The sequence below is a fragment of the Pseudophryne corroboree genome, chromosome 2 (assembly GCF_028390025.1).
Source record: "Pseudophryne corroboree isolate aPseCor3 chromosome 2, aPseCor3.hap2, whole genome shotgun sequence".
Lineage (NCBI taxonomy): Eukaryota > Metazoa > Chordata > Amphibia > Anura > Myobatrachidae > Pseudophryne > Pseudophryne corroboree.
Window position 1 is genome coordinate 299623214 of NC_086445.1, and position 27879 is coordinate 299651092.

Sequence of the window (27879 nt, forward strand, 5' to 3'; positions counted from 1 at the left end):
CAGTTAATGCTGGCAGTAATGTGTTTTCATTTTACATGAACAAGGTGGTAATAGTTGTTAATCATACACTACAGTATACCTTAATATATCATCTTTACAATTCATGTTCTCATGTTATTGAAATAATTTTTATATTAATGTTTGTTACATGAAAGCAAGTATATCCATTTACTGTATTACAACAGTTGAAAAAACCTGCATTAACTTCAACACTATTTTGAACAATGTAACTTTGTAGAATGGCTCTTGTTGTATAATCACCTTTTAATTGCACTGATTATATAAAGCACAATTCCACGGCAGAAACTTGTAAATGCATGTAAACATGAAATTACAGTTTAAATAAATGAAATAACTGGTCACTGATAGATTAACCCTGACCACTGATATTTATATTTCTTTTTATTTGTCAGCAACGTGCATCTGCTACTTCGGTTGACAGCAAAGAACTTGATAGCCGAAAAACACTGCAAACATCTAGTGTCACAAAAGCGGTGGGGGAAAATGATGAGTTTGAAAAACAAAGGACCGCTGCCATTGCTGAAGTAGCAAAAAGCAAAGAGGTTTGAGATCCTTCTTTACGATCTTAACTAATGGAATTAAATTATATTTTGTATATACCTTGTGCTTTTAAAATGCTAATTTTTTAAACTGTGTTATAATTGGCTTTCTCTCTCTGGCGTTAATACAGATATGTCCTCCTACATTATTGCTGCAGTCTCTCCGAGCAGCCCCTCTCGGCGTGCCAGGTCCTCTGTGACTCTGCTAGTGCCAGGCACCATTTTTTCATCTTTTTGCCTGGAAATGTGTCTTTAGCTGGGTACCACTGAGTGATATGTCGTCTGATCCGACAGATGGGACTGACATATCGCTCAATTTTGCACATATCAGGCAGTGTGTATGCCCAGTGTGCGCATGCCAGCAGTTGCTACTGTCGTCAGGTTTGATGTGCTGCATTGATGTCGCTAATGGTACATGTATGTTAATGAAGGACGGAACAGTGATCTTTTCATTCTTTATTAACGTCACTCAATGTGTTCCTAGATTCCGATATGTCAGCCCTTCGGGCCGACATAGTGGCTGGGTACACATTGCTCCAGTGTGTACTCTGCTTTAGTCACAATATGATGTGACAAGTATGCACCAGGAGACTGTGCTAAATAATTTGATATGCAACACCTTGTATATCTGTGTGCAACTGAGTCTGATTCCACATATAGGGCCAGATGTATTAACCCGGAGAAGGCATAAGGAAGTGATAAACCAGTGATATGTGCAAGGTGATAAAGGCAGCAGCCAATTAGATCCTAACTGTTAATTTACATATTGGAGCTGATTGGCTGGTGCCTTTATCACCTTGCACATACAGTATCACTGGTTTATCACTTCCTTATGCCTTCTCCAGGTAAATACATCTGCCCCATAAAGTGGTAGGAGGAAACTGCCACGCTTTTGAAGGTTGTGAGGCAAAAGTCTATTCCCCGTAACTGTGTTTTCTTTCAGTAATTAAAATAATTCAGAAAGTGAGTAATCCCAAGACCATTGTTCAAAAATAAGGTGTGTCAGGCAAAATGTCTAACCAAATGTCAGGCAAAATGTCTTAGTGCAAAGTCTGAACCAGAGGTTATTTGTGCAAAATATGAAGCAGAGCTTCAGAATCCACAGTTGATGGAGGGTGGGCTTTTCCTTTGGTTCTTTGTCCAGTCTTTAAAGAAGGAGGCAATACCTGGGGGCTCTCAGGGAACTTTTCCTGGGAGTAAAGTCCAGAAGGCTCGGGGACCAATTTGTTTTCAGGAACGGACTAATTAGTTATATGTTTTGTTCAGCTTCTAGTGCCTAGACTGTGCTTCAGTCCAGAGAAGGGTCCTGTTCAGTTCTTCCGTTAGGTGATAGGGAAGGTCCAGTGTATTTGCACCAAGAGTTATCTACATTTGCGGAGAAGTGTTCTGCTAATCGTCAGTGAATTGAATCTTTGATCCAAGCAGTGCACCAAGAAGCAGCTGATTTATTTTCCTTTGTCACCTCAGTTGCTGTTTATGAACTTTTTGGGTGAATCAGGCTCCAGTCCTTATATCCACTGTTGGCAGATGACTCTGCCTAAAATAGGTGTATCTTTAACTGATAACATGCATAGGGAGATTGAAGTCACTTTAAGGTAGCAGGAGCATCCAGTGTATGTTCATCATCTTACCTCCGTATGGTATCTAGTGGGCGCACATGCATTCGCTGTGTCAACTCAGATTTAAGGCACGTTTTCACCTCTTGCACTCCCTCTGTGATATACGGATGATTTCTTCTTGGTTGGGAAAAAGACGCAGTCAATTCATTGCAAACATCAAAGTCCTTTTTCGGTCATGGACACAAAGTAATCATTTCAAGCAGCGGTCTTGGAGGCCCCCATATGTTTATAAGACCTGCTAGAGTATGACTGCATTCCTGCCTCATTTCACTACCGAAATTGCAAGGACCTCAAGCATGGCATGCTGTAAATAGCAGTGTGTAACACGTTCATACTATAGGCAGCCTTCCCTGGCCCCCCGTCGTGAGATTTGTGATAAATGACTCATGCTGGCTTTGGTTTGTAGAAAGCACTACAAGCAGCAAGAAGCTAGCCTCCCTGGGGCTGTGTATTTCGACTTTCACTGTGCATTCAAAGACACATGGTCAGTTCTTCCTATGAGCAGACAGGCCATTTTCTGTGTGCAATAAAATAGTATATAACATATATCTGCTTTTGTTGGACAATAGATGCAGTCAGCTCAATGCAAAAAGTAATTTTTTTTCCCTACACAAAGTGATGATTTCAAGCAGCGCCCACGAAGCCCACCGTTTATTTGTAAGGAATGCAATCTCTGTGTCTCTGCCACCGCATACAGTATCACTGCTGACATTTCAGGGACTATGTGTGACCTGTATTACTGTACATAAAGAACTTTACACTGTAAAAATTTGTAGTGCTTGCAGTATTAGTGACTGGCCCACTTGTCAGGGTATGCTATTGTATATACAGGTTGAGTATCCCATATCCAAATATTCCGAAATACGGAATATTCCGAAATACGGAATTTTTTGAGTGAAAGTGAAATAGTGAAACCTTTGTTTTCTGATGGCTCAATGTACACAAACTTTGTTTAATACACAAAGTTATTAAAAATATTGTATTAAATGACCTTCAGGCTGTGTGTATAAGGTGTATATGAAACATAAGAGAATTGTGTGAATGTACACACACTTTGTTTCATGCACAAAGTTATTAAAAATATTGGCTAAAATTACATTCAGGCTGTGTGTATAAGGTGTATATGTAACATAAATGCATTCTGTGCTTATACTTAGGTTCTATCGCCATGATATCTCATTATAGTATGCAATTATTCCAAAATACGGAAAAATCCCATATCCAAAATACCTCTGGTCCCAAGCATTTTGGATAAGGGATACTCAACCTGTAGTAGTATTCTGTAATGCCGTATCCATTTGCTGCTATTGTTTTCAGTTCACTGTAATTTTCATTAGTGGTGCAGACAAAGCTTTGTGTAGCATGCTGTAGATCCTCTTGCACCTTAGTACGCCTTACCATGCCAACATTTGCTTAGTTTATTCCACGACTAAGACACATGTATGGTTAAATGACAGTAGCGATGAGTGTGGCTATATCTGTACATGCTTGGCACAGGTTTCAGCTACAGCAGTGGATGCTCATAGGGAAGGTGGATACAGAGAGTGTCTCTGCTGTTTATAGGGGAGCTATTGTCTCAGCCATTCAGAAGTTGTACAAGAATATTTCCTTAACTTTAGGTGGGAGAGGAGGGGTTGTCTTCTTCCCTCAACTGTTCCATAACAGAAGAGACCATACTTTTTTTTCCATTTCATTCCTTCAGCTTATAGGAGCCATGTCCTCATGCAAGGTCAACCCTTAGCTTCCTGTGGTGAACAAAGGAAAGATATGCAGACCTGGGCGGCCCTACAGCAGCTGTAAGACCTATCGATAAGCAACTTGCATGATGGTCAGGACACTCAGAACAGTGTACTGGATTGTGTCACATGTGATCGCCATGGTGTCCATTCTCTACACCATTTACACTGTACAGTATATGCAACAATCTGTTTATAAGGGGTGTGGATCATCAAATCGACAATGTTTAAGTTGACCACTATAGCTCAACAGGCACTGGGTCAACAGGGTTTCTAGGTCGACAGGTCAAAAGGTCGACATGATTTTATTTTTTTTGTGTCGTTTTCTGCATACAGTGACTGGGTAGCCGAATTAGTGCACCGTGTCCCCTCGCATGGCTCGCGCTTCGGGCACGGTTCCTCGCTTCGCTTGGCACAGACTACCGTTCCAATCGTAGTCCACGTGGATCGTTAAGTATGAAAAAGTTCAAAAAAAGTGAAAAACTCACGTCGACCTTTCAACCTGTCGACCTAGCACATGTCGACCTAGAAACCATGTCGACCTTCAAACCATGTCGACCTAGCGACTGTCGACCTAAACATTGTCGACCTTCAGACCGGATCCTGCTTATTAGAAGCTATACAAAAGTATAACCAATTTTAACAGAGTAGTCTTTGCTTTTTTTAATGCCTGACAATGACAATAGTTAGATGAAAATCATGCATTCTATGGTTGAGGTTCTAAAAATGTACAAAGTAATAAAACAAGTCACAGAAAAAAATGCCTAATTTTTTACTTGTAGTTCTAACATGGCAAAGTGTAGAATAACAGAAAATAAGAATTTACTCACCGGTAATTCTATTTCTCGTAGTCCGTAGTGGATGCTGGGAACTCCGTAAGGACCATGGGGAATAGACGGGCTCCGCATGAGACTGGGCACTCTAAAAAAAGATTAGGTACTATCTGGTGTGCACTGGCTCCTCCCTCTATGCCCCTCCTCCAGACCTCAGATAGGGAAACTGTGCCCAGAAGAGCTGACATTACAAGGAAAGGAAATTTTGAATCCAGGGTAAGACTCATACCAGCCACACCAATCACACCGTACAACTTGTGATAACCTTACCCAGTTAACAGTATGAATAACAACTGAGCCTCACTAAACGGATGGCTCATAACAATAACCCTTAGTTAAGCAATAACTATATACACGTATTGCAGAGAGTCCGCACTTGGGACGGGCGCCCAGCATCCACTACGTACTACGAGAAATAGAATTACCGGTGAGTAAATTCTTATTTTCTCTGACGTCCTAGTGGATGCCGGGAACTCCGTAAGGACCATGGGGATTATACCAAAGCTCCCAAACGGGCGGGAGAGTGCGGATGACTCTGCAGCACCGAATGAGCAAACACAAGGTCTTCCTCAGCCAGGGTATCAAACTTGTAGAACTTTGCAAATGTGTTTGAACCCGACCAAGTAGCAGCTCGGCAAAGCTGTAATGCCGAGACCCCTCGGGCAGCCGCCCAAGAAGAGCCCACCTTCCTCGTGGAATGGGCTTTTACCGATTTCGGATGCGGCAATCCAGCCGCAGAATGAGCCTGCTGAATCGTGCTACAGATCCAGCGAGCAATAGTTTGCTTTGAAGCAGGAGCACCCAGCTTGTTGGGTGCATGCAAGATAAACAGCGAGTCAGTCTTCCTGACTCCAGCCGTTCTGGAAACATATATCTTCAAAGCCCTGACTACGTCCAGCAACTTGGAGTCCTCCAAGTCCCTAGTAGCCGCAGGCACCACAATAGGTTGGTTCAAATGAAACGATGACACCACCTTTGGGAGAAATTGGAGACGAGTCCTCAATTCTGCCCTGTCCATATGGAAGATCAGATATGGGCTTTTACATGACAAAGCCGCCAATTCCGACACACGCCTAGCCAATGCTAAGGCCAACTTCCACGTGAGATACTTTAGTTCCACGGTTTTAAGTGGCTCAAACCAGTGTGATTTCAGGAAATCCAACACAACGTTAAGATCCCAGGGTGCCACTGGTGGCACAAAAGGGGGCTGGGTATGCAGCACTCCCTTTACAAATGTCTGAACCTCAGGCAGTGAAGCCAGTTCTCTTTGAAAGAAAATGGATAGGGCCGAAATCTGGACCTTTATGGATCCCAATTTTAGGCCCATAGTCACCCCTGACTGTAGGAAGTGCAGGAATCGACCCAGCTGTAATTCCTCCGTAGGGGCCTTCCTGGCCTCACACCAAGCAACATACTTCCGCCAAATACGGTGATAATGTTTTGCTGTCACGTCTTTCCTAGCTTTTATCAGCGTAGGAATAACTTCATCTGGAATGCCTTTTTCCGCTAGGATCCGGCGTTCAACTGCCATGCCGTTAAACGCAGCCGCGGTAAGTCTTGGAACAGACAGGGCCCTTTTTGCAGCAAGTCCTGTCTGAGAGGCAGAGGCCATGGGTCCTCTGTGCGCATTTCTTGCAGTTCCGGGTACCAAGTCCTTCTTGGCCAGTCCGGAACAATGAGTATTGCTCTTATTCCTCTCTTTCTTACTATTCTCAGTACTTTTGGTATGAGAGGAAGAGGAGGAAACACATATACCGACTGGTACACCCACGGTGTCACTAGGGCGTCCACAGCTATCGCCTGAGGGTCCCTTGACCTGACGCAATAACGTTTTAGCTTTTTGTTGAGGCGGGACGCCATCATGTCCACCTTTGGCAGTTCCCATCGGTTTGCAATCAGTTGGAAAACTTCTTGATGAAGTCCCCACTCTCCCGGGTGGAGGTCGTGTCTGCTGAGGAAGTCTGCTTCCCAGTTGTCCACTCCCGGAATGAACACTGCTGACAGTGCTTGCACGTGATTCTCCGCCCATCGAAGAATCTTTGTGGCTTCCGCCATTGCCATCCTGCTTCTTGTGCCGCCCTGGCGGTTTACATGGGCGACCGCCGTAATGTTGTCTGACTGAATCAGCACTGGCCGGTTTCGAAGCAGGGGCTCTGCTTGACTCAGGGCGTTGTAAATGGCCCTTAGTTCCAGTATATTTCTGTGTAGAGAAGTCTCCAGACTTGACCACAGCCCTTGGAAGTTTCTTCCCTGAGTAACTGCCCCCCACCCTCGGAGGCTTGCATCCGTGGTCACCAGGACCCAGTCCTGTATGCCGAACATGCGGCCCTCGAGAAGGTGAGCACTCTGCAGATGCGATCCGGACCACTTGTCCAACAGATCCCACTGAAAGATCCTTGCGTGGAACCTGCCGAAGGGAATGGCTTCGTATTTCCCAGGACTCGCGTGCAGTGATGCACCGATACCTGTTTTGGTTTCAGGAGGTCCCTGACCAGAGATGCTAATTCCTGGGCCTTCTCCACCGGGAGAAACACCTTCTTCTGTTCTGTGTCCAGAATCATGCCCAGGAAAAGCAGACGCGTCGTAGGAATCAGCTGCGACTTTGGAACATTCAGAATCCAGCCGTGCTGTAGTAACACTTCCTGAGAGAGTGTTACACTGATCAACAACTGCTCCCTGGACCTCGCCTTTATGAGGAGATCGTCCAAGTACGGGATAATTATAACTCCCTTCTGCCGAAGGAGTATCATCATTTTGGCCATTACCTTGGTAAATATTCTCGGTGCCATGGACAGGCCAAACGGCAACGTCTGGAATTGGTAATGACAGTCCTGTACCACAAATCTGAGGTACTCCTGGTGAGGTGGGTAAATGGGGACATGCAAGTAAGCATCTTTGATGTCCAGCGACACCATAAAATCCCCCTCTTCCAGGCTTGCAATCACCGCTCTGAGCGATTCCATTTTGAACTTGAATTTCTTTATATAAGTGTTCAAGGACTTTAAATTCAGAATGGGTCTCACCGAACCGTCCGGTTTCGGTACCACAATCATTGTGGAATAGTAACCCCTTCCCTGTTGAAGGAGGGGGACCCTGACAATCACTTGCTGGAGGTACAGCTTGTGAATTACCGCCAGCACTACCTCCCTTTCCATGGGGGAAGCTGGCAAGGCTGATTTTAGGTAACGGCGGGGGGGAGTCGCTTCGAATTCCAGTTTGTATCCCTGAGATACAATTTGTATAGCCCAGAGATCCACCTGTGAGCGAACCCACTGGCTGCTGAAGTTTCGGAGACGCGCCCCCACCGCACCTGGCTCCGCCTGTGGAGCCCCAACGTCATGCGGTGGACTTAGTGGAAGCAGGGTAGGACTTTTGTTCCTGGGAACTTGCTGCATGGTCCAGCTTCTTACCTCTACCCCTGCCTCTGGCAAGAAAGGATGCACCCCTGACCCTCTTGCCTTTTTGGGAACGAAAGGACTGCATTTGATAATACGGTGCTTTCTTAGGCTGTGAGGAAACCTGAGGCAAGAAAGTCGACTTTCCAGCTGTCACTGTAGACACGAGGTCCGACAGACCGTCCCCAAACAATTCCTCACCCTTATAAGGCAAAACCTCCATGTGTTTTTTAGATTTAGCATCTCCTGTCCATTGCCGAGTCCATAAGACCCTCCTGGCAGAAATGGACATAGCATTAATTCTAGAGCCCAGCAGGCAAATGTCCCTCTGGGCATCTCGCATATATAAGACGACGTCTTTGATATGGCCCAGGGTTAGCAAAACAGTATCTCTGTCGAGGGAATCTATGTCGTCTAACAGAGTATCTGTCCACGCTGCTACAGCACTACACATCCTGGCTGAAGCAATAGCAGGTCTCAGTAGAGTACCAGAGTGTGTATACACTGACTTCAGGATAGCTTCCTGCTTTCTATACGCAGGCTCCTTTAGGGCGGCCGTATCCTGAGACGGCAGGGCCACCTTTTTAGATAAGCGTGTCAGCGCCTTGTCCACCCTAGGGGATGTTTCCCAACGTACCCTGTCCGTTGGCGGGAAAGGGTACGCCATCAGTAACCTCTTAGAAATCACTAATTTCTTATCAGGGGAACTCCACGCTTCTTCACACAATTCATTTAATTCATCAGATGGGGGAAAAGTCACTGGCTGCTTTTTCTCCCCAAACATATAAACCCTTTTGGTATTAACCGGGTTACTCTCAGAAATGTGTAATACATCTTTCATTGCAATAATCATGTATCGGATGGCCTTAGTCATTTTAGACTGTAAATGTGCTTCATCATCGTCGACACTGGAGTCGGACTCCGTGTCGGCATCAGTGTCAACCATCTGAGCTAGAGGGCGTTTATGAGCCCCAGACGGTTTCTGAGTCGCCTGGGCAGGGGCGGGCTGAGACCCCGGCTGTCCCAAGGCTGCAGCGTCATCAAACCTTTTATGTAAGGAGTTTACATTGTCATTTAAGACCTTCCACATATCCATCCAATCTGGTGTCGGCCCCGACGGGGGCGATAGCACACTTATCTGCCCTTGCTACGCCTCCACGTAACCTTCCTCATCAAACATGTCGACACAGCCGTACCGACACACCGCACACACACAGGGAATGCTCAGACTGATGACAGGACCCCACAAAGTCCTTTGGGGAGACAGAGAGAGAGTATGCCAGCACACACCACAGCGCTATATAACACAGTGATTTACACTGCTAATAAGTGATTTTCCCAATAGCTGCTTGTCTGTATCGATTTGCGCCTAAATTTATGTGCCCCCCCTCTCTTTTTAACCCGTCTTGTACCTGGATACTGCAGGGGAGAGCCTGGGGAGCGTGCTCCCAGCGGAGCTGTGAAGGGAAAATGACGCTGGTGTGCTGAGGAAGAAGGCCCCGCCCCCTTAGTGGCGGGCTTCTGTCCCGCTTTCAGTGTATAATAATGGCGGGGGTTTTTACATATATACAGTGCTAGACTGTATATATGTATGATTTTGTGCCAAAGGTACCTCAATTGCAGCCCAGGGCGCCCCCCCCCAGCGCCCTGCACCCTACAGTGACCGGAGTGTGTAAGTGTGCTGGGAGCAATGGCGCACAGCTGCGGTGCTGTGCGCTACCTTAATGAAGACAGGAGTCTTCAGCCGCCGATTTCGACGTCTTCCAGCTTCTGTTCTTCTGGCTCTGCAAGGGGGACGGCGGCGCGGCTCCGGCAACGGACGATCGAGGACAGGTGCCTGTGTTCGAACCCTCTGGAGCTAATGGTGTCCAGTAGCCTGAGAAGCACAAGCTAGCTGCAAGCAGGTAGGTTTGCGTCTCTCCCCTCAGTCCCACGTAGCAGTGAGTCTGTTGCCAGCAGATCTCACTGAAAATAAAAAACCTAATAAATACTTTCTTTTCTAGTAAGCTCAGGAGAGCCCACTAGGAGCACCCAGCTCTGGCCGGGCACAGATTCTAACTGAGGTCTGGAGGAGGGGCATAGAGCCAGTGCACACCAGATAGTACCTAATCTTTTTTTAGAGTGCCCAGTCTCCTGCGGAGCCCGTCTATTCCCCATGGTCCTTACGGAGTTCCCAGCATCCACTAGGACGTCAGAGAAAAGCTTGTAGTATTTTTAGGACATAAGAAATGATGGTACAGCAGATGCAGTGGTCGCGATTATTATTAGAGAATCTAAGCTACGAGCTGCACCAAAAACGCAGTAGTCTCTAGGATTTAACTGCATCACCACCACAAGCCTCTTTTAAGGCCCTAGAAGAGTGATTTCCTGTGTCCGCTTTGGTAGTCCTCTGTATGATGATAGGCAAGTATTCTGTATAGAGTATGGCTCCTCTACTTTCCCCATTAATTTCATATAAAGGTTTGCTTGTCTTTTTCAAACCAGCTGGGAAAATAGGAAACTATAAAGGCATTAACAACTAAACACATTTCCCACCATTACATTTATTTTTATTCATACTAGTCTTGCAGCACACCTTTTTTTTTTTTTTTTTTTTTTAAGTATTGCTGTTTCCAACTGTTTATAAAGAATAAGGGGGGGAGTTATATTAGTTACTGTAATTTACCGCAACTGATTGACCCCCCCCCCGGGCTATTCAGTTGTCCCTGATGCCTGCAGCTGTAATCCGCTCTATTTTTACGGCCGCGTAAACACATAGGACAGGAAAAAAAGGTCATCCTTAAATTGCCTGAAGACAGACATCAGAAAAAAATTGTGGTAAAACCAATTTTTTTTTTTAGCACTAAAAATTATCTGGTCTAATTGAATTCACTCCTTAGTTGTTTTTAAGTATTACTCATGTTTTAGATCATGAGGATAATACCGGCAGTAAAAATAAATCACATTAAAAGTAATGCAGGCCATACATCTATGGCCCGATTCCCCTGTTCTGCTGATCTGAATTGGCGATGATCGATGATTTGCTGGAAAAATTGGCAAAAAAACACCCAGCATGTTAAAAATACACAACGCACCGAACACGATAATTTTTTGGTTACAATTGGCAAATCAAGGATTTCCAACTTGTTGGATTTCCCCAGTCTCCTGACCTAGGTATCAGCATAATGAGAAATTGCCCCAATACCTGCCGGATTCAGCAAGGAAATGTTATCATCTGTTGTGTATCAACGGTCATTCTCTCTCTCGGTTTTTACCTTCAGTTAATTGTTTTTACGCAATATTTAATCACAAAGGTAATGTCTGCAGTAATCTGTGTTCATGTTTACATCATGGGAAAAGACTTATCTCATATAAAGTACTTATAAATGGACCCTGCATCTGCCAGGTCGCCTCAGCCTCTTCGCCCCCTCAGCAGCTCCCCCCTGCCCTTTCTCTTCTCCACCCCCTCCCATCCCGATATACTATTACCACCTGTTCCTCATCTCTCCCAATGCAGCGGTACGCGCATGCATTTAACGCCTACTGTAACATACTCGTGTGCAGAGTGGGAGCTGGGGCGCGTGCCATGCACATTAGGTTTGACATGTAAGTGCCAAACGTGATGACCTAATTTATATCTGGGTCCAATTTTAGAAAAGATTTGTCCTAATAAACCCCTTCAGTTTCACGGATGATATGACAACTGTAAAGGTCCATACACACTGTGAGATTTGGGCTATGCCCAATTCTCGCTATGCGACATGGACTGTGGTACGCGATACCGATTTTGCGATACCGATTTTTACTACCTTTTACACGAGATAGTCAAAATTGACTTGCCTGCACAGTCTGTTTGTACTTGCGATGCCGATCCCGCGGGACTGCGCATCGGCATCGCAAGCTGTGTACACACGGTGCAATATGCACTAACTTTCCTTAAAATTTTGACTGTATAGTCAAAATCGTAAGAAAACTTAAGTGCATATCGCACCGTGTGTACACACCTTAAGCCATATCCTAGTTATATAAGAGCATTACTTAATAAACACGGCCCATTTATTTATGTTGTTTATCTGGCGGTCTCAGGAAATATGTAAGCCAAAACCTCATTTTGTTTTCTATAAATAATCCCTATTAATACATGCATCAGGGTTCTGATTAGTATGCCGGAGGCTCATTGACAAAACAATTGCTTTTTCTGGCATCTTCTCATACTGCTGAGTTTTATACTCAGGAAATGGCAGAAACTTGGACAAGGTGTAAATCTCCGCTGGATGTTACCCAGTTTAACGCTCATCTTCTTTTATATCCGGCTATATAGTTTTCCATTTGTGTTTATTGTTATGATTCAGTTCATAGTAGCTCATAAACATTAACATTATATAACTTCTTTTTATGACTTGAAACGTTGACAAGAATGAAACCGCCAATGAGTAGATTACTGTTGCGTTTTATGGAAATTACCATATTATTTATCAGTAGGTACAGCTCAATAATAATAAGTGCAGCTTCCCGGGATTTATTATTTCCCTTATTATGGCTTCATGTTTAGGATGTGTTTATGAAGATGTTGGTTACCTTAACACAGCCTCTCTTATCTCCAGACCAAGACATTTGGAGGAGGTGGTAATGCTGGAAGCAATCTCAATGCAGCTTCTGGAGGGAGTCGTAATAGGGAAGTTTTCCAGAAAGAGAAAATAATCAGAAGTGAAGGAAAATCAGAAGGAGTTTATCGTGAACTGGTAAGGTCTATCCACTGAGTAAAAAAGGTTTTACATAGTGGCCTCATGACCAGAAACACATTTATTTTCATTTCTCTCTGTTTCCATCTGCTAAAGATTCCACATTTATTTATTTATTTATTTATTTATTTATTTATATATTTAATTTATTCTTCATATATTGTCATAGATCAAAGTTCTTGGTTCTTTTATGGACAACCATTAACTGCCAATAATTTGATTTATTGCCTTCTTGCCATCTCAAATGCCTACTTGTCTTCACATATAATATTAACAGACTTAATATTTCTTATAAACTGTCAAATGTACAAACTGTCTAACAAATGTATCTTCTATATCAACATCTACAGATGAAGACATTCTTCATGTGTTGTGTATGTGCGTGTATGTGTGTATGTATGTGTGTGTGTATGTGTGTGTGTGTATATATATATATATATATATATATATATTTCTCTAACGTCCTAAGTGGATGCTGGGACTCCGTAAGGACCATGGGGAATAGCGGCTCCGCAGGAGACAGGGCACAAAATAAAAGCTTGAGATATCAGGTGGTGTGCACTGGCTCCTCCCCCTATGACCCTCCTCCAAGCCAGTTAGATTTTTGTGCCCGGCCGAGAAGGGTGCAAACTAGGTAGCTCTCCAGAGCTGCTTAGAATAAAAGTTTAGTTAGGTTTTTTTATTTTCAGTGAGTCCTGCTGGCAACAGGCTCACTGCATCGTGGGACTAAGGGGAGAAGAAGCGAACTCACCTGAGTGCAGAGTGGATTGGGCTTCTTAGGCTACTGGACGTTAGCTCCAGAGGGACGATCACAGGTTCAGCCTGGATGGGTCACCGGAGCCGCGCCGCCGTCCCCCTTACAGAGCCAGAAGAGACGAAGGTCCGGTGAAAGCGGCGGCAGAAGACATCCTGTCTTCAAGACTAAGGTAGCGCACAGCACCGCAGCTGTGCGCCATTGCTCTCAGCACACTTCACACTCCGGTCACTGAGGGTGCAGGGCGCTGGGGGGGAGCGCCCTGAGACGCAATATAACACACATATACCTTAGCTGGCAAAAGGAATACATCACATATAGCTCCAGGGCTATATGGATGTATTTTTTCCCCTGCCATTTTACACAAAAAAGCGGGAGTTAAGGACGTCGTGAAGGGGCGGGGCCTATCTCCTCAGCACACTGGCGCCATTATTCCCTCACAGCTCCGCTGGAAGGACGGCTCCCTGATTCTCCCCTGCAGTACTGCATCTGATTCAGGGTAAAAAAGAGAAGGGGGGGCATTTTGGCAGCAAATAACTAGATTAACAGCAGCTATAAGGGATTAACACTTATGTAAGGTTATCCCTGTATATATATAGCGCTGGGTGTGTGCTGGCAGACTCTCCCTCTGTCTCTCCAAAGGGCTAAGTGGGGTCCTGTCCTCTATCAGAGCATTCCCGGTGTGTGTGCTGTGTGTCGGTACGCGTGTGTCGACATGTATGAGGAGGAAAATGAGGTGGAGGCGGAGCAGTTGCCTGTGTTAGTGATGTCACCCCCTAGGGAGTCGACACCTGACTGGATGATTGTGTTTAAGCAATTAAGTGATAATGTCAGCAATTTACAAAAAACTGTTGACGACATGAGAAAGCCGGCAAATCAATTAGTGCCTGTTCAGGCGTCTCAGACACCCTCAGGGGCCCTAAAACGGCCGCTACCTCAGTGGGTCGACACGGATCCAGATACAGATACTGAATCTAGTGTCGACGGTGACGAGACAAACGTAATGTCCAGTAGGGCCACACGTTACATGATCACGGCAATGAAAGAGGCATTGAACCTTTCTGACACTACAAATACCTCAAAGGCGGGTATTATGTGGGGTGTGAAAAAACTGCCAATAGTTTTTCCTGAGTCTGAGGAAATAAATGAGGTGTGTGATAAAGCGTGGGTTTCCCCCGATAAAAAACAGCTAATTTCTAATAAGTTATTAGCACTATACCCTTTCCCGCCAGAGGTTAGGGCACGGTGGGAAACACCCCCTAGGGTAGATAAGGCGCTCACACGTTTATCTAAACAAGTAGCGTTACCGTCCCCTGATACGGCCACCCTCAAAGAACCAGCTGATAGGAGGCTGGAAAATATCCTGAAAAGTATATACACACATACTGGTGTTATACTGCGACCAGCAATCGCATCAGCCTGGATGTGCAGTGCTGGAGTCGCATGGGCGGATTCCCTGACTGAGAATATTGATACCCTGGATAGGGACAATATTCTGTTAACTATAGAACATTTAAAGGATGCATTGCTATATATGCGTGATGCGCAGAGGGATATTTGTACCCTGGCATCAAGAGTAAGCGCAATGTCCATCTCTGCCAGAAGAGCATTATGGACCAGACAGTGGTCAGGGGACGCAGATTCCAAACGGCACATGGAAGTATTGCCGTATAAGGGGGAGGAGTTATTTGGGGCTGGTCTAACAGACCTGGTGGCCACGGCAACGGCTGGAAAATCCACCTTTTTACCCCAGGTTACTTCACATCAACAGAAAAAGACACAGTCTTTTCAAACTCAGTCCTTTCGTTCCCATAAGTACAAGCGAGCAAAAGGTCACTCTTTTCTGCCCAAGGGCAGAGGAAGAGGAAAAAGGCAGCACCATGCAGCCGCTTCCCAGGAGCAGAAGCCCTCCCCTGCTTCTGCCAAGTCTTCAGCATGACGCTGGGGCTTTACAAGCAGACTAAGACACGGTGGGGGCACGTCTCAAGTATTTCAACGCGCAGTGGGCTCACTCGCAAGTGGATCCCTGGATTCTACAGGTAGTATCACAGGGGTACAAACTGGAATTCGAGGCGTTTCCTCCTCATCGATTCCTGAAGTCTGCTTTACCAAAGTCTCCCTCCGACAGGGAGGCAGTTCTGGAAGCCATTCACAAGCTGTACTCCCAGCAGGTGATAATCAAGGTACCCCTCTTACAACAGGGGAAGGGGTATTATTCCACACTATTTGTGGTACCGAAGCCGGACGGCTCGGTGAGACCAATATTAAATCTAAAATCTTTGAACACTTACATAAAAAGGTTCAAATTCAAGATGGAGTCACTCAGAGCGGTGATAGCGAACCTGGAAGAGGGGGACTATATGGTGTCGCTGGACATCAAGGATGCTTATCTCCACGTCCCAATATATCCTTCTCACCAAGGGTACCTCAGGTTTGTAGTACAAAACTGTCATTATCAGTTTCAGACGCTGCCGTTTGGATTGTCCACGGCGCCTCGGGTCTTTACCAAGGTAATGGCCGAAATGATGATTCTTCTACGAAGAAAAGGCATCTTAATTATCCCTTACTTGGACGATCTCCTGATAAGGGCAAGAACCAAGGAACAGTTAGAAGTCGGAGTGGCACTATCTCAGGTAGTGCTAAGTCAGCACGGATGGATTCTAAATATTCCAAAATCGCAGCTGATTCCAACGACACGTCTACGGTTCTTAGGAATGATTCTGGACACAGTCCAGAAGAAGGTGTTTCTCCCGGAGGAGAAGGCCAGGGAGTTATCCGAGCTAGTCAGGAACCTCCTAAAACCAGGACAGGTCTCAGTGCATCAGTGCACAAGGGTCCTGGGAAAAATGGTGGCTTCTTACGAAGCGATTCCATTCGGAAGATTCCATGCAAGAACTTTTCAGTGGGATCTACTGGGAAAATGGTCCGGATCGCATCTTCAGATGCATCAACGGATAACCCTGTCGCCAAGGACAAGGGTGTCTCTCCTGTGGTGGCTTCAGAGGGCTCATCTACTAGAGGGCCGCAGATTTGGCATTCAGGATTGGATCCTGGTAACCACGGATGCCAGCCTGAGAGGCTGGGGAGCAGTCACACAGGGAAGGAATTTCCAGGGCTTGTGGTCAAGCATGGAAACATCTCTTCATATAAACATTCTAGAACTAAGGGCCATTTACAATGCCTTAATTCAAGCAAAACCTCTGCTTCAGGGTCAGGCGGTGTTGATCCAGTCGGACAACATCACGTCAGTCGCCCACGTAAACAGACAGGGCGGCACGAGAAGCAGGAGGGCAATGGCAGAAACTGCAAGGATTCTTCGCTGGGCGGAAAATCATGTGATAGCACTGTCAGCAGTGTTCATTCCGGGAGTGGACAACTGGGAAGCAGACTTCCTCAGCAGACACGACCTTCACCCGGGAGAGTGGGGACTTCACCCAGAAGTCTTCCACCAAATTGTAAACTGTTGGGAAAGACCAAAGGTGGACATGATGGCGTCACGTCTAAACAAAAAACTGGACAGATATTGCGCCAGGTCGAGGGACCCTCGGGCAATAGCAGTGGACGCTCTGGTAGCGCCGTGGGTGTACCAGTCAGTGTATGTATTCCCTCCTCTGCCCCTCATACCGAAAGTATTGAGAATCATAAGAAGGAGAGGAGTAAGAGCTCACGGACGAACCGTGGCCTCTACCTCTAAGACAGGACCTGCTACTGCAGGGGCCTTGTCTGTTCCAAGACTTACCGCGGCTGCGTTTGACGGCATGGCGGTTGAACGCCGGATCCTGAAGGACAAGGGCATTCCAGAAGAAGTCATCCCTACTCTGGTAAAAGCCAGAAAGGAAGTAACCGCAAAACATTATCACCGCATTTGGCGTAAATATGTTGCGTGGTGTGAGGCCAAGAAGGCCCCTACACAGGAATTTCAACTGGGTCGTTTCTTGCATTTCCTGCAAACAGGACTGTCTATGGGCCTAAAATTAGGGTCCATTAAGGTTCAAATTTCGGCCCTGTCGATATTCTTCCAGAAAGAACTGGCTTCAGTACCTGAAGTTCAGACATTTGTGAAAGGGGTGCTGCACATACAGCCTCCTTTTGTGCCTCCAGTGGCACCTTGGGATCTCAATGTTGTGTTGAGATTTCTAAAATCACACTGGTTTGAACCATTGTCTACGGTAGATTTAAAATATCTCACGTGGAAGGTGTCGATGCTGTTGGCCTTGGCTTCAGCTAGGCGTGTGTCAGAATTGGCGGCTTTATCATGTAAAAGCCCTTACCTAAATTTTCATTCTGACAGGGCGGAATTGAGGACTCGTCCTCAATTTCTACCTAAGGTGGTTTCTGCATTTCACATGAACCAACCTATTGTGGTACCTGCGGCTACTAGGGACTTAGAGGACTCTAAGTTGCTGGACGTTGTCAGGGCCTTGAAAATATATGTTTCCAGGACGGCTGGAGTCAGGAAAACTGACTCGCTGTTTATCCTGTATGCACCCAACAAGCTGGGTGCTCCTGCTTCAAAGCAGACGATTGCTCGTTGGATTTGTAGTACAATTCAGCTTGCACATTCCGTGGCAGGATTGCCACAGCCAAAATCAGTAAAAGCCCATTCCACAAGGAAAGTGGGCTCATCTTGGGCGGCTGCCCGAGGGGTCTCGGCTTTACAACTTTGCCGAGCAGCTACTTGGTCAGGGGCAAACACGTTTGCTAAATTCTACAAATTTTATACCCTGGCTGAGGAGGACCTGGAGTTCTCTCATTCGGTGCTGCAGAGTCATCCGCACTCTCCCGCCCGTTTGGGAGCTTTGGCATAATCCCCATGGTCCTTACGGAGTCCCAGCATCCACTTAGGACGTTAGAGAAAATAAGATTTTACTTACCGATAAATCTATTTCTCGTAGTCCGTAGTGGATGCTGGGCGCCCATCACTAGTGCGGATTGTCTGCAATACTTGTATATAGTTATTGTTACAAAAAATTCGGGTTATTATTGTTGAGCCATCCTTTCAGAGGCTCCTTTAAATTTATCATACTGTTAACTGGGTTCAGATCACGAGTTGTACGGTGTGATTGGTGTGGCTGGTATGAGTCTTACCCGGGATTCAATATCCTTCCTTATTATGTACGCTCGTCCGGGCACAGTATCCTAACTGGCTTGGAGGAGGGTCATAGGGGGAGGAGCCAGTGCACACCACCTGATATCTCAAGCTTTTATTTTGTGCCCTGTCTCCTGCGGAGCCGCTATTCCCCATGGTCCTTACGGAGTCCCAGCATCCACTACGGACTACGAGAAATAGATTTATCGGTAAGTAAAATCTTATTTTTTTTTTTTTTAGTGTGCTGCTTCTTTTAGTTGGAACTTTTGCAGTACCTTATCTCCTGTGATTGGCAGCTCCTGAGTGAATATGTGCCATGTGCTGCCTTCTGGTTGGGTTATCTCCTTGAATGGCTTGTTGCATGGATTCCTCTGCTCTAACAACAGTCCCTCTCATCTTTATTATTTCTGTGTAAAGATAATATTATGTAGTGAGCAAAGTGAGTTTAATATGTAACCAAGCAGGTGCTGCAGTGCTGGGTACCATCTGATCATGAACAGGGCTGAGTATGACTCCAGATCGTTGTCAAAGGTGTTTGGTGCCAAAGGGCTCCTCTGATGCTGAGGTTGCAATAACTGTATTACAGTATCTTGTAGCGTAAATCTAGTACAATCAGAGAAACTTTCTTCACACCTTCTTTCATCGTTTCATCATCTTTTATCGTTGCTTTAACATGTGCAGTACATGCGTTGTGCTGTGTGAATCCTGTCACTGATTACACACATCAGCATTGCTTTTGCTCCAGAATAAATCAAAATATTGCTGTGGGAATAGAGAGAACAAGAAGAACCAGTTACCTTTAATTGGTTTAGTACAGTATGTATACAGCATTGCCAGCAATGTTTGTTTTATCAACTGCTATTTATGTAGTACACACCTACACAGCACTTTCCAGAGAATGTCATTTATTCATATCACTTAATGCCTAATCTACATTCCCAATCATATGGTCACACATACAGAACACAGTAGGGTTAAGGTTTTTTTTGACAGAAACTATTTAACCTACCAATATGTTTTTGGGGTGTCTGAGGTAAACGGAGCACCTGGGGGAAACCCATGCAAACACACGGGAGAGAAAGGACACAGAGACAGTGCCTTGGTTAGGTAATTGAACCTTGGCCTTAGGGTTGTGAGGCAGTAATACTAATCATTACACCAACTGTGTGTTATAGTTTAACATCTCTGCTTCTGCTACTATTGTTCATACACTTGACAAGAGCAAAGCCCCCAACCTGTGTCTCTCCAGACATATTCCCCACATTTGTATATCTCCAGCATCACACCCCACCCTTTTCTACACAGTCATGCCACCCCTTTTCTCTTGCCTCATATTCACCCGGTGTATTTCATCCCTCTGTCCCCCATGTTCTCTCTCTGTCACCCCACCGCCACCCTGTCTCTCATCTATGTGCCCCTTCTCCCTTCAATTTGACCATTTCCCACTGAGCTCACTGTATGCCTGTACTAAAGCACCTCCCCCAGCCATGCTGCCGCCCGTTCACGCTAGCTATTGATATTGTCGTTATATTGTGTACTAAATCCTGGATTTTATTAGCATAAACCGCATTATTATCTCGTAAAGTATTTGAGGTTCAGTTGCTATCAAATGGCCAGAAATATGTGATGCATTGTACCACTGGGTCCCTATCTCATTAATATGACTTCCAGATGGTCTCCCTTGCTTTTCCGCCAGTGTATATAGCGCATCATCATACCGTGGCATAGAATACTGTAGAAGAGCATTTTGCAATGGAGACCATCTGAAAGTCATATTAATGAGATAGGCACAGTGCATTACATATTTCTGGCCATTTGATAGCAACTGAACCTCAAATGCTTTACGAGATAATAATGCTGTTTATGCTAATAAAAGTGAGGATTTAGTACACAATTTAATGACAAAGTGAAAGCAGCGTGGCCTTGTAGTTTGTAGAAGGGGACTTTTTTTTATATAAAGGGAAGTGATTAATGGTTCTTTATTGTTACAATAAATGTCAGCCAATCAGCAGGTGGTGCTAGGAAGGATCCGTTGGCTATTTGAGGCATGCACTGTACAGTTAAGGAAAAGCGACATCTGGTGGACAGAAAGTAGTATGCACATTACAATTATAACGTGACGTTACATATATAATGCAACTTATAACGGGATTTATAACGCAAGGAGCCGGCGTGAGTTGCATGGCGCCCACTACACGGTACACAGCAACGATATTTGAGGACACATCTGTAAATCACATAGACATGAAACAACATCTTCACAGTCTACACATGTTTCAGATGAGGATTCGTCGGAGGATGAGGACTCATCACACTCCAGGTCTGCATACAGAGATGAGGAGGAAGGCCTCAGTCAGTGGATATACCTGAGCTAATTAGTGCTATGAAAGCCATTCTATCCTTAGAGGAGGCAGCAGAGCCTTTGTTAAAATCTAAGGCACCTGTGTTTAAACATCCCAAAACAGCTGACGGAAATTATACAAGAGGCCTGTGTTACGCCCAGTAAGAAGTTTAGAATTCCAAAGAAATGGGATTCCCATTATCCTCTTCCAGCTGGGAACTGTTTAAAAAGGGAGGTGGCTTCCAAAGTAGGTATGTATGTCATTCGATTGGTGGAAAAATCTACATTACCTCTGCCTTCAACATCATTAAATGATGTCATGGATAGGAATATAGATGGTTTTCTGAAAAACATTTTCTTAGTGTCTTGGGCAATCATAAGACCAGCCATTGCTTCAGCCTAGATGAAAAAAGCAATGGCAGCCTGGGCTGATGCATTGGAGGATGACCTTTCAATGGCTTCTAGAGAGCAAAAATCCCATATTGCACATATCAAACAGGCGTCTATTTTTATGGAAGAAGCAGCTTTGGATATGGGTACAATTGCCTCTTAGGCATCAGCTTCAGCAGTAGCAGCATGTAGAGCAGTCTGGCTACGTACATGGAAAGTTCACTCCGAATCCAAGAAGGTTCTGGAGTCTTTGCCTTTTACTGGAGGTATTCTTTTTGGTAAAGAATTAAACAGTATTTTGGAGTCAGAAGCAGATTCCAAGAAAGTGAAGTTTCCCTCCACACACAAATCTAAGCCTGGATTTCCAGCTTTTTGGCCCTTTTGGACTCAAGAAAAAGCAAAAGGAAAGGGTTATGGCAAACAGTCTCAATTCTGACAAGTCTCGTAAGACTAAAAAGCATTGGGCTACCAGAGGACCAGTTGGTAAAACAGAAAATAAGCCATTGACCTGATGGTGCAGGCCTCCACCTGGGGGACCCCAGGGGGGTGGGAGGCTCACTTCTTCAGTTTGCACAGATCTGGCAGCAATCTACCACAGATGCCTAGGTTCAAGAAGCAGTATCTCACGGTTATGCATTTGCGTTCAAGAAACACCCTACTCAAAGGTATTTTTGTACCAGCTCGTCTTCAGTGTAAACAAAGGCCAGGGCTTTTCAAGAGGCAGTTCAGAAGTTGCTTCAGTCAGGAGTGATAATCCCAGTTCCTCCTCACGACGAGGACAAGGTTTTTATTTCATCCTGTTTCTAGTCCAGAAGCCAAATGGGTCGTTCTGGCCATACTCTATCTGAAAGTGCTGAACAAGTACATTTGGGTGCCTTGGTTTCATATGGAGACTTTACGTTCCATTATTTTGGCCATGGAGCTGGAGGATTTTATGGTATCCCTGGATATCCAGGATGCTTACCTACATGTTCCTATAGCACTGTCCCATCAGCGCTATCTCAGGTTTGTTATACTCCGGCATCATTTTCAGTTTTAGGCCCTACCATTAGGACTGGCCACAGTTCCCAGAGTATTCACCAAAATTATGGTGGTGATGGCATCTTATCTACATCAGCAGGGGATAAGGATTTTTCCATACCTCTACGACTTACTATTCCTGGTACAGTCTCAGGAATTGCTTCCGTGTCATCTGCAGCAGACAATAGCTTATTTGCAGAGACACGGTTGGCTCATAAATTGGGCATAGTCGTCCCTGGTTCCGTCACAACGGATGACTCATTTGGGGTCTGTGCTGGATTCAGGTCTTCAGAGAGTAATTCTACCTCTGAACGAAATATCCAAAATTCAGTCAAGGATTCAGGAGCTGCTACACAGTCAAAGCTTATCCATTCACGCCGCAATGCGTTTGATCGGGTTGGTGGTGTCGACATTCGACATGGTGGAGTATGCTCAGTTCTATTCGAGGCCTCTGCAATGTCTGATCCTTTCCAAATGGAATGGTTTTCATCAGACAATAAAAACGCAGACTATGGTCCTTCCCCTGGAAGTAAGGAGGTCATTAGCCTGGTGGCTACATACATCACATCTGGACAAAGGGAGACCCTTTTGGATATCAGATTGAGAAATTCTGACAACAGATGCCAGTCTGTAGGGCTAGGGAGCGGTGTCAGAAAAGAGTTGCTTCCGGTGGCAGTTGACCGAGGAAGAATGTTGCCTGCCAATAAATATATTGGAACTTCGGGCCATATATATGGCACTCATTCAGTCAAAGGACATCCTTCAGGGGAAACCAGTCCAAATCTGCTCCGACAATGCAACAGCAGTAGCATACCTCAACCATCAGAGAGGAACTCGCAGCCAGAATACAATGACGGAGGTAAGTCACACATTTAAAGTGGGCAGAACTTCATCTTCCAGCCTTGTCCGCAGTGTTCAGTCCGGGAGTTCTAAACTGGGCAGCGGATTTTCTCAGTTGACACGCCATTCATGCAAATGAATGTGCTTTACACCCAGAGGTCTTCCAAATTATGGAAGACAAATGGGGGTTACCAGAGATAGATCTCATGGTGTCACGCCAGAACAACAAAGTTCCCACATATGGGTCAAGAACAAAGGACTCCAAAGCCATCTTTGTGGATGCCTGGTCAGTGAGATGGGAATTTCGTTTGGCCTATGTGTTTCAACCAATCGCCCTGTTACCTAGGTTAATGTGAAAGGTAAAACAAGGAAAGTACGCCGTGATACTAATAGCTCCGGCTTGGCCCAGAAGACATTGGTACACAGATCTGCAGAGGATGTTGATGGATGCTCCATTCCTACTCCCTCAACGTCCAGATCTACTTTCTCAGGGTCCTTGCAATCACAAGCACCTGGATTGACTGTCTTTGATGGCGTGGCTCTTGAGACTTCCATCCTGAAAGCAAAAGTATTCTTACAACAGGTAATTCAAACAATGCTCAGAGCAAAAACCTTCCTCAGATCGCATTTATCACCGAATATGGCAAGCCTATATTCAATGGTGCAGTGACTGGAAATTTGACCCTAGGGCGGTCACAGTTTCCAGAGTCTTAGCACTCCTTCAGGTAGGAATGGACAAAAGACTACGGGTGGCTTCCTTGAGAGTGCAAGTGTCAGCATTGACTGTATGGTTCCAAAAGAAAATTGCTAACCTACATTCAACCTCCTTTTGTTCCTCCTGCAGTGCCTTGGGACTTAATTTTAGTCCTGAAGGCCCTTCAAGTTGACCCATTTGAACCACTAAAACAAGTGTATCTTAAATGGTTGACAGCTAAAGATTCTTTCTTTCTTTCTTTCTTTCTTTCTTTCTTTCTTTCTTTCTTCTGGCTATTGCTTCAGCTAGAAGAGTTTCAGATTCAGGGGCTTTGTTATGTTGCCCTCTTTTTCTGATTTTTTGTCCAGATATAGCGGTGCTCAGAACCAAATCTGGGTCTCTTCTAAGGTGGTGTCTACATTCCACCATAACAAAGAAATTGTCGTCCTGGCTTTCCAGGGGCCATACCTTTCTGTGGGAGATGCTTCGTTGGAAGTAGTCCGTGCCGTAAGGATTTACATGGATCGCACCAGTGCCATCAGAAAACAGATGCTCTTTTCGTTCTCTACATATTTCACAAGAAAGGATGGCCTTCTGATAAGCAGACACTGGCGAGGTGGCTTCGGATGACTATTTCTGAAGCATATTCTCAAGCTAATCTTCCTGTTCCGGCTAATGTCTCTGCTCTCTCTACTCGTAAGGTAGGTCCATCATGGGCAGCACAACATGGTGCTTCAGCAAAACAGATATGTAAGGCAGCCACATGGTCTTCCATTAACACATTCACTAGACATTATACCTTTGATACCTTTGCCTCTCAGGATGCTGAATTCGGGAGAAGGATTCTCCTGTCCAATTATGAGCGTCCCCACCACTAAATTGCTTTGGGACATATTAATGTTATCCTGTGGCTAACCTATGGACCCTGCCGGAGAAACAATCGTTATAGTAGACTTACCGTTGATAACACTATTTCTCCTAAGTCCACAGGATCCACAGGGATCCCACCCTAACGCACCTGATTTGAGGGTGTGCATGTGTGTTCTTCTCGCCTGATTAGGGCTCTCTATGATGCTCCTTCCTGTAGCTTTGGAAGAACAGCTGATTTGCCTGAGCCAGGAGGCAGGGATATAGGGACGGGCCCGTTACATGCTGGGAGGTTGAAAGCTTTGATCGTTTGGTGCCAATCCGCTGTCGCTACCTCATATCCCAATTTTATCCAGTCGATCCTGTGGACTTAGGAGAAATAGTGTTATCAACGGTAAGTCTACCATAACGATTATTTCTCTTGCGTCCTAGAGGATACTAGGGTCCGTTTAGTACCATGGGGTATAGACCGGTCCACCAGGAGCCATGGGCACTTTAATAATTTGATAGTGTGGGCTGGCTCCTCCCTCTATGCCTCTCCTACCATACTCAGTTTAGAAAATGTGCCCGGAGGAGCCAGTCATGCTGAAGGAAGCTCCTAAAAAGTTTTCTGCATTTATTTTCTGTGTTTGTTATTTTCAGGCAGGGCTGGTTGGCACCAGCCTGACTGCTTCGTGGGACTTAGGGGGGGAACGGCCCAATCTCTTAAAGGGTTAATGGTCCCGTTCCCCGCTGACATGACACTGAGCTCCTGAGGGAACTATTCGCAAGCCCCACCACGGCGAGCATACATTCCCGCAGCATGCCGCCACCACTAACAGAGCCAGAAGAGTGATGAGTACTGAGCCGGCATCACGTTTAGTGGGGCAACAGCTATTATGGCGGCACGAGGGTACGGAGACGCGCTGCTTCTAAGCGGGGCGTAATGCGTCTCCAGACAGAGTACACAACTGCGTCTCAGTACATTGTAAACAGTACCCAAACTGGCAAACACAGCCTTAAAACGGTTTTGCTCCATTTTAAGCACACAAATTACCTCAGCCAGTATAAAAAAAGCAGGAAGACCGCGCTCTATTGAAGGGGCGGGGCTTCACTGTGAGAGGATCCAGCAGCTCACCAGCACCATTTTCCCTCTGCAGTGGACACAGACGCTGACTGACAGGGACGCACAGCTCCTCCGGTGTGACTCTAAATGACCTCAGCGGTACCAGGGGGTCATAGCAGGGGGGAGCGACTATTAGTGTACTAAGTCCTCTATCAGGGTACTTAGTCTGCTACTCTGCTAACCTTGGCATTAGCGGCAAGGGCGCGGTGGGGTCTGGCTCTAAACAACTCTGTGTCTCCCTGAAGGGCTCGTTGTGAGTAAATTGTGCTTAACCTTTTTAGTGTGTGTGTGTGTGTGTGTGTGTGTGTGTGTGTGTGTGCGCTCTCACATTTACATTGTCAGGCAAAGAGTGTGTTTCTTGTACAGCGGAGTGTTCCTCTTCACCGGGGGCTCACTGCTGGGTACTCAGGGTTTACAGAATAGAGGGCTGAACTGGAGTGGGTTAATTCTCTTAAAGGAATGATCTCTACTCTTTCTACAAAATGCAAAAGAGACGCAATACTTAAAACAGACTGTGGATGAGTTTATGATCAGAGACTCTGTCCCGAAAACTCTGTCCCCTCCCATTTGTCTGCAAAAGCGATCTCTGGCCCATATCCTGCAATCTGACTCTGATGCTGATGAGTCAGACTTGGAGGAGGGTGAGGTGGACTTGGAGGGGGGGGATGCGGCTCTGTCACAGGGAATAGAGGCTCTTATAGAAGCTATCAGAGATGATCTGCATATTCCTGATAAGGTGTCAGAGGAGAGTGAGGAATCTTATTTTAATGTAAAAAAAGAAGTCCTCGGTCACTTTTTCTGTCAAAGGAATTGAATACCCTGTTTGAAGAACCGTGAGTTAATCCTGATAATAAATTTCAGATCCCTAAAAGGTTACACTCATCTTTTCCCTTTCCTCTGGAGGATAGGGAAAAATATGTAAAATCCACCGATAGTGGACGCATCAGTCTCTAGGCCAGGCTTTCCCAACCACGGTCCTCAAGGCACGCTAACAGTGCATGTTTTAGTGATATCCAGGCTTCAGCACAGGTGACTTAATTAGTAGCTCAGTTATTTTGATTTAACAATCTGTGCTGCAGCCTGGATATCACTAAAACCTGCACTGTTGGTGTGCCTTGAGGACCGTGGTTGGGAAAGCCTGCTCTAGGCTGTCACGAAAAATTGTATTGCCTGTTTCTGGTGCAGCCTCCCTAAAAGACACGGCTGATCGTAAAATTGAGACTACACTCAAATCCTTGTACACAGCTACTGGGGTGGCCAAAGACCCACTATTGCATGTGCGTGGATCACAAAAGCCATTGCTAAATGGTCAGGTAACCTAATTGAGGGGTTAGATTCCTTGTCTAGGGGGGATGTTGTTTTACTCCTGCAGCATATACAGGACTCTGTAAACTTTATGGTGGAAGCCATAAAAGAGAGAGGCTTGCTTAACGCACGCACCACCGCTATGGCAGTGTCGGCATGCAGGGGCTTGTGGCTATGCCAGTGGACTGCTGACGCGGACTCCAGGAAAGGCGTGGAAGGCCTACCATTCACAAGAGAGTCCTTGTTTGGAGATGAACTAGACAAATGGATTTCCACAGCTACTGCGAGTAAGTCTACGTATCTTCCTTCCGCGGCCCCCCCAAACAAGAAGACATATTCAGCTTCTAAGTTACAGTCCTTTCGGACGGTCAAGTTCAAGTGAAAATCCAGAGGTGCTTCTACATCCTCCAGTGGCGCAGGAGGTAAACCACGCAACCAGCAACTGCAGGTGCTCAGGAACAGAGCTCAGTCTCTGCTTCCTCAAAGACTTCAGCATGACTGTGGACCACAATGCCTAGAAGGCTGTCAGGTGGGAGCCCGCCTACAATTCTTCAGTCAGATCTGGTCACGTTCGTGCCAGGATCCCTGGGTCATAGATCTTATTTCCCAG

General features: G+C 45.6%; 1 protein-coding gene across 1 annotated transcript in view; it reads left to right on the forward strand.

The window, feature by feature from the left end:
• TDRD3 (tudor domain containing 3) overlaps nucleotides 1-27879 on the forward strand; it is a 642579-nt gene that overhangs the window by 460590 nt on the left and 154110 nt on the right. The window contains exons 7-8 of the mRNA XM_063952911.1: nucleotides 414-563; nucleotides 12727-12864. Coding sequence (XP_063808981.1) covers nucleotides 414-563; nucleotides 12727-12864 — 288 coding nt within the window. The remainder of the gene's footprint in view (nucleotides 1-413; nucleotides 564-12726; nucleotides 12865-27879) is intronic.